The sequence below is a fragment of the Hippoglossus hippoglossus genome, chromosome 1 (genome assembly GCF_009819705.1).
Source record: "Hippoglossus hippoglossus isolate fHipHip1 chromosome 1, fHipHip1.pri, whole genome shotgun sequence".
Classification (NCBI taxonomy): Eukaryota; Metazoa; Chordata; class Actinopteri; order Pleuronectiformes; family Pleuronectidae; genus Hippoglossus; species Hippoglossus hippoglossus.
Window position 1 is genome coordinate 16,032,758 of NC_047151.1, and position 10,386 is coordinate 16,043,143.

The 10,386-nt window shown below is 37.3% G+C and overlaps 1 protein-coding gene across 1 annotated transcript; it reads right to left on the reverse strand.

The window, feature by feature from the left end:
* Window positions 1-5,709: 5,709 nt before the first annotated feature.
* LOC117768057 lies at window positions 5,710-9,174 on the reverse strand. The gene is made up of 6 exons (XM_034596137.1): window positions 9,123-9,174; window positions 7,916-8,143; window positions 7,359-7,772; window positions 6,708-6,770; window positions 6,484-6,545; window positions 5,710-6,279 (listed from the first exon to the last, which is right to left on the reverse strand). Exons 2-6 carry the CDS (start codon window positions 7,950-7,952, stop codon window positions 6,160-6,162), a joined length of 696 nt encoding a protein of 231 aa, XP_034452028.1. The 5' UTR covers window positions 7,953-8,143; window positions 9,123-9,174; the 3' UTR covers window positions 5,710-6,159.
* Between the last annotated feature and the right edge of the window lie 1,212 nt (window positions 9,175-10,386).

Below are 10,386 nucleotides of genomic sequence, written 5' to 3' on the forward strand. Positions count from 1 at the left end.
TCATTTACACCACTTGATCCAAGAGGTCCCTCATACAGCAGGGCTCCCTTGTAATTACTATTAGTGTGATACAGTATTTAATTCCAGGCTGGCAGTTCTTATTTTTAGATATACTGGATGTTGTATGTGCAATATTACATGTTGGACAATAGTTTTCCACTACATAATAGTGTATACTGTAACTATCAGCATTTTAATATGAGAGCACATTGTTAGTACAAGTCTAAGTCTATCCATCTATCTATCTATCAGTTGGTCAAACAGTTAGATTCACTGTCACTAAAATACAAAAGCAGCTTTGTGTCTGTCCACAGTTTTGGTCTAAATGTAAATACAGTAACAAATGGTACAACTATCTGAAATCTAATCTAAATCTTAGAAGTGAGTGAGTATAGTGGCCCTTTTGCACACAGCGCAAACAAGCATGATGTGTCGTCGCTATTTTCACACCAACGTAGCTTTAATTTTTCAGTCTAAAGGGCGTTGTTTAACCAACAAATGTACTTGTGCCCATCTATGTGGTTTGGTCAGGTGCTTTGTTGATGCATTGTTAACTTGACACAGGGGAAAGTGTTACCAACAAAAACCTGCAAGTCAGATAACTTGAAATTTGCTACATAACAAGAAAGAAACCTTTTACTGTCTTTGGTAATATTTTGTTTTTATTCGCACAAAGCACACAAAAGAGAATTCAGCGGAGGACATTGTTTTCAGATGTTATAATAAAGACAACAGTCAATTACAGTTAGAAAACATTGAGGTTAACTAATTCAAGAAGAACAATGTCACAACAGTTATTGTAGAAAAAGTAAATATAAACCAGTAAATATGTGAATGTAATTGGTCACAAAGCGTGTATCTGCCCTCTTTGTGGTTTAAAAAGCACCGTGTGTCTTAAACCACAGGACAAATTCACGCGAAGATAAAGACTGCTGACCTAAATTCTAAACATTCAGAATTCAGAAACTATTTTAATTCTGTTAACTTGCTGCTTGAACAAAGGTGTTGTGCTCTCCATCCTCTGTCTGCTGCTGTGTGTATCCGTCCTTTCTATGGAACACGACTTGTGTTCAACACATATCTTCATCCTGAGAAACAATACGACAGTAAGAATCATTACTTTACTATTGTGCTGTTGTTTAGAAAGATTTGTGACTTCAATAAATTCTGGATATGTACAATTATGAAGAAAATGCATAAAAGTGAAAAGTAAAATGCTGACAAAAATATTAATATAAAAACTGATGTGGGTTACCTGCTTCTGTTTGGTTTGTCTTCTCTGAACCTGAGGCTCTTTATCTGCAAAAATTAATTATTAAGTAGCAGAGTCTTTTTATCAATTTTATTTTGGAAAAAGATCAATAAAAATTGATTTTCCAAATCGACTGGACAAGACGTTTTAAGAAAATATGAGAGGAAATATGTGATGAGAAGAGAAAAAAACTTTTCTGCTGAGACATCACAGCAGGAAACCTACCTGATTTCTGACAGAAGTGGTAAACCAAAATAAAGGAGAGGAGAGAGGAGAGAATAGCGATGGCTGGCGTGAACACCACCAGCCTCCAGGACGCAAACCCACCGCTCGAGCTGCATCCACTGTGGTCACCCATGGAATCTGGAATCAAACACAAATTCATAAACACTTTTCTTTCTGCTTCATCTTTTTTTATCTTATCCTTTAAGAGTCATGGGGGACTGGAGCCAATCCCAGCTAACTGTGCGAAAAGCGGGAGGCCGACATCCAGAGACAAACAACCATTAACAAATCTCTAATCTTATCAAAAGTGATTTTTTTTTTGGTGTGTTATATTTTTAGATGCACTTCCATACACACTCTGTATATATATGTCATACGATCTGGGCGGCAGAAAACACTGTTTTTGGTGTATCAACCATTCATTTACCTTTTCACTTTTGGCTACCAATATAATAATAATAAACAAATCTTGATATCAATACAACCCTATTCAAAGTTTGTTACTATGTCAGTTTCCAACAATATGTGGAACGTTGTGTTCAAAACAGGAATCTATCATCAAATGCACAATGTCAAGACTCACATTCAAATGTAAGATGTCTCTGATTTGTCAGGAACTAACAACCAGGTGATACTAATGCAGCTATTTTTCCAGTTGATGTTGTATGTGCAGCGTATTTTCTTGTTATTTAGGGATTTCTATTGCAAAACACTCAAAGAGAACTCATACCAGGATACTTACACGTTAAAATCATTCTTGTGACATTGCCATAACTTGTAGGTATATATTTATCCTTCTCTTTCCCATCCTTTGTGTTGACCTGTTCTGTTCCACAGTAGTAGAGACCCTCATCAGAGTCGCTGATGTTCATGATCAGCAGGTCATAGGATTCAGAGGACTCATTCTTCACTAGGTGGAAACGAGGGAAGGGATGCAGATCGTCTTTGTATTCATGGTTTAGCTGTAATAGTTCAGCTTGGTATCTTGTCTTCATAACAAGCGTTGGCTGGTTCACATGAGAACAGTTCCTGTACCACACTATATAAACTCCAGTGGAACATTTGCAGTCACAATAGAGAGTGGCGTGGCCTCCTGGGCTCACTGTCAGATTCAACACTGATCCATTGATATGAGCTTGACTGCTGGCAACAGCCCCTAACAAGCAAACACAGGTAAAGAAACAAAATTGTAATTTTAATGTTACAGCGTTTTACTCTTCAATCGAACCTTCTTAAAGGAACGAGTGGTTAGGTTTTAAGGTTAAATTTAAAATTTAAAATACAGAAAATCATAATTACCAAGAAAAAGGATGATGAAGACATGCAACTGATCCATCTTTGATCACGATCAGTAAAAGAAAGACACTCTAGTCCAAAGATCTGAACTTGGGTTCATATCCTGTGCAGACTTTTCCGTTAAAGGAAATGAAGGTGGTGATTGGCTAGTTGAAAGGTTTTTTCTGTTGCTGTTTTCTATTGGTGTGATGCTATGTGATGTTTTGGCCAATGATTGACAAGAATAATTTCCCGCAGGAAAGAGAAAAGAAAGAAACTTTTGGAAACTACCACACTTAACAAAGGTTTTGCAATTTACACTGTATACTACAATTTTACAATATGCAACATCCTGGGTAGAGATGTAAACATTAAAGGCACTTTGTGATACTTCTGCTGCAGTTGTAATTGGAGAGTTTTACATTGAAGTTATAGAACACCTATGTGTCACAGTACGTATAGATCTTTCCTTACAGGTAGATATTAGACTTTTATGCAACTCAACTGCAAATGACAAATGCATTTTGTTGGAATCTTAACTGCAACTGGATTATGTTATATGAATTGAGTGTATGTTGTCACTTTGTGTTTTGGGCAATATGAAAATATGTTGATACTGAACATATAAATGTTCAAATTCTATTTATTTTCAGCCAAAAAACAGATGTAGACAGCAAACAGCATTACTGAATCTTTTTCTGATCTTGTTCAGGCACTCATGATCTTAGGCTGGTTTAATACAGAAAAAGTTCACAGTGATGTCACACGAATTGTGTTAAAAACTGGAACAAAAATCTTTCCCTTTTTAAAAAGTTTAATAATGTAGTAAAGTAGATATTATACTGCAAGATTAGTGTTTTGGGTGAAAAACAAATGGGTTCAACTAACATTTAATCATTTAACATGGTGCATGAAAGCTTACAGTAGGAGTTTTTTTTGCATGGTCAGAATATGCTTAAGTTCCCCAGCGTTGAATCTTATAGTTTACTCCTAAATTGTGGCTGTACAATAAAAATAGAGTCAAGTTCATCAATGACTGAACTGTATAGCCTTCATTTCAAAATTAGAATTATTTAACATAACGTCATCCAAGGAACAGATCAATATTCCAACTGCCTTCTAAGAACCTAGTTGGATGTAAGACTGATTTCTGATCAATGCAAATATGGACTGGATAATAAAATTATTTTCAAAACAGGACATGGTCAACCTTCTTAAAGGGATAGTTCACCAGGAAATGAAAATGCACTCATTATCTACTCACCCCAATGCTGATGGAGGGGTGGGTGAAGTGTTTGAGTCCACAAAACACTTTTGGAGTTTCAGGGGTAAACAGCTTAGCTGATTAGTTACCTATCTTCAGATGTAATAAAACAACAGAAAAACACAACATGCCTCCATACTGCTCGTGTGGTGTCATCCAAGTGTTTGCAAGGCCCGACATTCATATTCGACTCGAAACGTGATCATTAACATCGTGTTTTCAGCCTAAAAGTCCACCAGAAGTGGCTAAGCTAGCGGACCTTAGCATTTCCGACGGTCCCTGAATGCACCTCATTGGAAGATAGAGGACATTTAGGCTAAAAACACGTTTTGAGTCGAATTTGAATGTTGGGGCTTGCAGACACTTGGATGACACCACAGGAGCAGTATGGAGGCATGTTGTGGTTTTTCTGTTGTTTAACCACGTCTGAAGAAGGACTCACCATTGACTTCAATAGTATTGGATTCTGCTCTAACAAAGTTTACCCCTGAGACTCCAGAAGTATTTTGTGTGCTCTAACACTTCACTTCACAGGAAACAGGAAGCTGCTGGATATCACACACACATTCACAACATCATTCACAGTGGACTCTGATGCAGAGCTTCTCTTCGTGATAGAGGTCTACAAGATTTGTGTGGTTTTCTGCTGTTGTTGACCTGAAAGTGAATCATTTCACATCCAATGAAAAAACCACAGGACAGGATTCTCACAGTGACAGAAACTATCAACCTCCCGCCTGTAAACTAAATCTAATGCATAACCACTGTTTCAAGAAGTTGTATTCAAGACCTTAATAAGAACACAATGAATGAATTTTAAGACCTTTGTCAAGTACAACAGATATGAGGGAATATCAGGGTCCCAGAATTACTTCCACGTGCCCGTAATTGAAGATAAGGTGAAGTAGCAGCAGTAGAGAAGAGAATAACACCAAACACCACGTTGTCTCACAAACTACAGGCAGAGACAGTAAGTATTCATAGTCTTTCCCACAGACAAGCCAAGAGTAATTAGGACCCGTTCTGAGTTTTCAGTTCCTCTTGTTTGTAGTTTAATCTTCTTTTACAATACTTCACAATTATACACGACCAACATCAACAAAACTAAAGTCCACAAAGCTGTGAAATATCGTTGAGAAAGAACTACAACACTGAGACATTACAAACTATGCATGGTGCCGAAAACTAAAAAAAACTAATTTTAAAGCACGACGGAAGTAGCATTAAAAGAATGTTAACATATATAAGACCTACCTTAATGTGTTGAAGACCTAGTACGCAATATTTTAACATATTTAAGACATTGAATTCAGATTATTCCATTTTTTTTTACTTGACCGAGTGGAAACCCTGTAGCTAGTGAGAAGTGATACACTGCTTTATACATTATAATACAGCCTGAAGGCTTATGATCTGAATCATATATTATACATATCCACAGAGCTAGGTGACCTACAGGGGATCGACACGCCCAGGCCCTCGACCGGGCCTGTTCTCTGGTTTTGTTCACATATTTTGTGTCGTCAGCACAAATTCTTTTACAGAGGTAGTGAACGTCTGTTTTGTATATTTTTTGTATTTTTGTTTTAAACTGTTCGGATGAAAACAACAAACGGCACCACACCTCTGCTAAGGCCGAACAATCTGACTGTCTTGTTATGCTTGTCGAAATAAATAAGAGAAAAGGAAGTAGTTTCAACAGAAATCGTTTATTTGTCATAAAACAACCTGAAAACCAATGCAGTGTATCTGCTCCAGAGAAATAGACTTAGCACAGTATTATGTGGCTGAAAAAATGCAGAATGTGTCTGTTGTCGTGTTGCTTTGTGTCCTCGTGTCACTTCTGTTTCAACAGCGTCTTGTATAGTCAGATATATATACAGTATATGTGGTGTTTAATTTTTCATAGTTCACACGTGTGGGTGTTTATTCTGTGTGTTGTCACTTCCTGTCCATGGACATGCAGGTTAGGTTGAATGTGAATGTTGACTCTACATTACACTGCTGTTTGTCCACACCCATCAGAGATCACCACCACAGACAGAGGATGAGGCTGTGGGTTCACTGATTTGCTCCAATAGCCTGTAAAGCACACCACTAATAAAGCAGTCAAACTTTGTCTTATGTTGCATCACATCACACTTTACAACCTGCAGGTCTTGATGTCAGAATATGTGCTAAAGTCAGAACTCTGTGTTTTCTTCCTCTTTGGTCTCTGTGTGGTCTGTCGGATTTCCAGTGCAGCGTAACACACGTCTCCATCCTAAAGGGTTTGACATTTGTTAGAATCACGACCGTGTATTGATTTGATACTTTGATGTGTTACAATTCACTGTCAAAGTTTTTTTTTCTACTTTGAACGTCTCATGCATCCGCTCTGTGTTGCATGCGTGGAGCATACAGTGTGAAGCAATTACAATTAATACACTTTATGGTGGATGGCCATGACTTGCTGCATGTGAAATACCTGATTTCCTCTCATGCGATCACTGGAACTAGATCCTTCCTCGTGGACTTCTGGTTCTTTAGCTGCAAATATTAATATCGTGTCAATTCTTACCAGATAACTGAGAAGACATTTTTTTTTTTTTTTTTTACATGTGATTAAAATAATTTAACATAACACAAAAATATTATAATATGGAATTAATCATCAGCAATGTGGAGAACTGAGAAGATGACAGCATGTACCTGTTCTCTTACAGAAGTGATAAACCAGACAAGACGACAGGAGAGAGGAGAGAACGGCGAAAGCTGGACACAGAGAGAAAAGCAGCATCCAGCACGGACCACAGCTTTGTGCAGTCTCACGTTGAGACTCAACTGTTAAAACAAACACACACTTCTACTAATTAGCTCTCAGAGTCCCGGTTTTTCAGTTTAATCTCATAGCACTATCATCAAAAGTGATTTTTTTTTTGGTGTTTTATATTTTTAGATGCACTTCCATACACACTCTGTATATATATGTCATACGATCTGGGCGGCAGAAAACACTGTTTTTGGTGTATCAACCATTCATTTACCTTTTCACTTTTGGCTACCAATATAATAATAATAAACAAATCTTGATATCAATACAACCCTATTCAAAGGTTTGTTACTATGTCAGTTTCCAAAAATATGTGGAGCGTTGTGTTCAAAACAGGAATCTATCATCAAATGCACAATGTCAAGACTCACATTCAAATGTAAGATGTCTCTGATTTGTCAGGAACTAACAACCAGGTGATACTAATGCAGCTATTTTTCCAGTTGATGTTGTATGTGCAGCGTATTTTCTTGTTATTTAGGGATTTCTATCGCAAAACACTCAAAGAGAACTCATACCAGGATACTTACACGTTAAAATCATTCTTGTGACATTGCCATAACTTGTAGGTATATATTTATCCTTCTCTTTCCCATCCTTTGTGTTGACCTGTTCTGTTCCACAGTAGTAGAGACCCTCATCAGAGTCGCTGATGTTCATGATCAGCAGGTCATAGGATTCAGAGGACTCATTCTTCACTAGGTGGAAACGAGGGAAGGGATGCAGATCGTCTTTGTATTCATGGTTTAGCTGTAATAGTTCAGATGGGTATCTTGTCTTCATAACAAGCGTTGGCTGGTTCACATGAGAACAGTTCCTGTACCACACTATATAAACTCCAGGGGAACTTTTGCAGTCACAATAGAGAGTGGCGTTGCCTCCGTGGCTCACTGTCAGATTCAACACTGATCCAGAGATATGAGCTTGACTGCTGGCAACAGCCCCTAACAAGCAAACACAGGTAAAGAAACGAAATTGTAATTTTAATGTTACAGCGTTTTACTCTACAATCGAACCTTCTTAAAGGAACGAGTGGTTAGGTTTTAAGGTTAAATTTCAAATTTAAAAGACAGAAAATCATAATTACCTACAAAAAGGATGATGAAGACATGCAACTGATCCATCTTTGATCACGATCAGTAAAAGAAAGACACTCTAGTCCAAAGGTCTGAACTTGGGTTCATATCCTGTGCATACTTTTCCGTTAAAGGAAATGAAGGTGGTGATTGGCTCGTTGAAAGGTTTTTTCTGTTGCTGTTTTCTATTGGTGTGATGCTATGTGATGTTTTGGCCACTGATTGAACAGAATAATTTCCTGCAGGAAAGAGAAAAGAAAGAAACTTTTGGAAACTACCACACTTAACAAAGGTTTTGCAATTTACACTGTATACTACAATTTTACAATATGCAACATCCTGGGTAGAGATGTAAACATTAAAGGCACTTTGTGATACTTCTGCTGCAGTTGTAATTGGAGAGTTTTACATTGAAGTTATAGAACACCTATGTGTCACAGTACGTATAGATCTTTCCTTACAGGTAGATATTAGACTTTTATGCAACTCAACTGCAAATGACAAATGCATTTTGTTGGAATCTTAACTGCAACTGGATTATGTTATATGAATTGAGTGCATGTTGTCACTTTGTGTTTTGGGCAATATGAAAATATGTTGATACTGAACATATAAATGTTCAAATTCTATTTATTTTCAGCCAAAAAACAGATGTAGACAGCAAACAGCATTACTGAATCTTTTTCTGATCTTGTTCAGGCACTCATGATCTTAGGCTGGTTTAATACAGAAAAAGTTCACAGTGATGTCACACGAATTGTGTTAAAAACTGGAACAAAAATCTTTCCCTTTTTAAAAAGTTTAATAATGTAGTAAAGTGGATATTATACTGCAAGATTAGTGTTTTGGGTGAAAAACAAATAGGTTCAACTAACATTTAATCATTTAATATGGTGCATGAAAGCTTACAGTAGGAGTTTTTTTTGCATTGTCAGAATATGCTTAAGGTCCCCAGCTTTGAATCTTATAGTTTACTCTTAAATTGTGGCTGTACAATAAAAATAGAGTCAAGCTCGTCAAGAATGCAGAATTATTTAACAAAACGACATCCAAGGAACAGATCAATTTTCCAACTGCCTTCTAAGAACCTAGTTGGATGTAAGACTGATCGATGCAAATATGGACTGGATAATAAAATTCTTTTCAAAACAGGACACGGTCAACTTTCTTAAAGGGATAGTTCACCAAGAAAAGAAAATGCCCTAATTATCTACTCACCCCAATGCTGATGGAGGGGTGGGTGAAGTGTTTGAGTCCACAAAACACTTTTGGAGTTTCAGGGGTAAACAATTTAGCTGATTAGTGACCTATCTTCAGATGTAATAAAACAACAGAAAAAACACAACATGCCTCCATACTGCTCATGTGGTGTCAGACACTTGGATGACACCACAGGAGCAGTATGGAGGCATGTTGTGGTTTTTCTGTTGTTTAACTACGTCTGAAGAAGGACTCACCATTGACTTCAATAGTATTGGATTCTGCTCTAGCAAAGTTTACCCCTGAGACTCCAGAAGTATTTTGTGTGCTCAAACACTTCACCCATCCCTCCATAGGCATAGTGGTCAGTAGATTATGAGTGCATTTTTATTTTTGGATGATCTATCCCTTTAAGGGGCTGTTTGTCATTGTGGGTTTCCTGTGGCCCTGATCACATGGGCTACACATTGTGGTTGTGGTGAAGTTCAACGTCAATGTGTGTTGTTTTAAGTTCTTGAAGTAGCCAAAGTCATCAATAAGAGCCACCAAACTACATCCTGATATCACTGATGCAAAAAGAGAAACTCTTTCTTCTGTTGAGACACTGGTTACACTGCTAGCTTCACAAACTTCTAAATACTGAATACTAAATGTATTTATTCAAACATTCATAAAATACAATAATATCAACTAACGAACCAATCTTGGATAAGATGATAGACGATGAATGGATGGATGGATGGATGGATGGATGGATGGATGGATGGATGGATGGATGGATGGATGGACGATGAATGGATGGATGGATGGATGGATGAATGGATGGATGGATGGATGGATGGATGGATGGATGGATGGATGGATGGATGGATGGATTTTCCCAAAAGGCATATCAACTGTGTAGATTCTTGGTCACTGAAGTAATGGCATACTGAGGCATTTCCTTTGACTTTGTGCTTCTACAAATCCCCAATGACCAAGATGAGTAAGAATCTGTGCAGGACTATTTTATCAAATTGACTTACTTACTAAATTTAAGTGGCTGAAAAAGTCAAATGTAATCTCCGGTTATAGAGTCAGTGCCTTTAATCTTGTAATCTGGTGTATGACAGATTTCAACAGGGTTTCTTTGCATAGTCAGAATATATTTCAGGTCATTCCTCAGCTTTGGAACTTTCAATTTAGTCTCTCTAAACTGTGGCTGTGAAGAGAGTCAATCATAAGGTCAGCAGACTAACAAACTGATTCATCAACAGCTTTCTCAGAACTACATTGGCTTGCA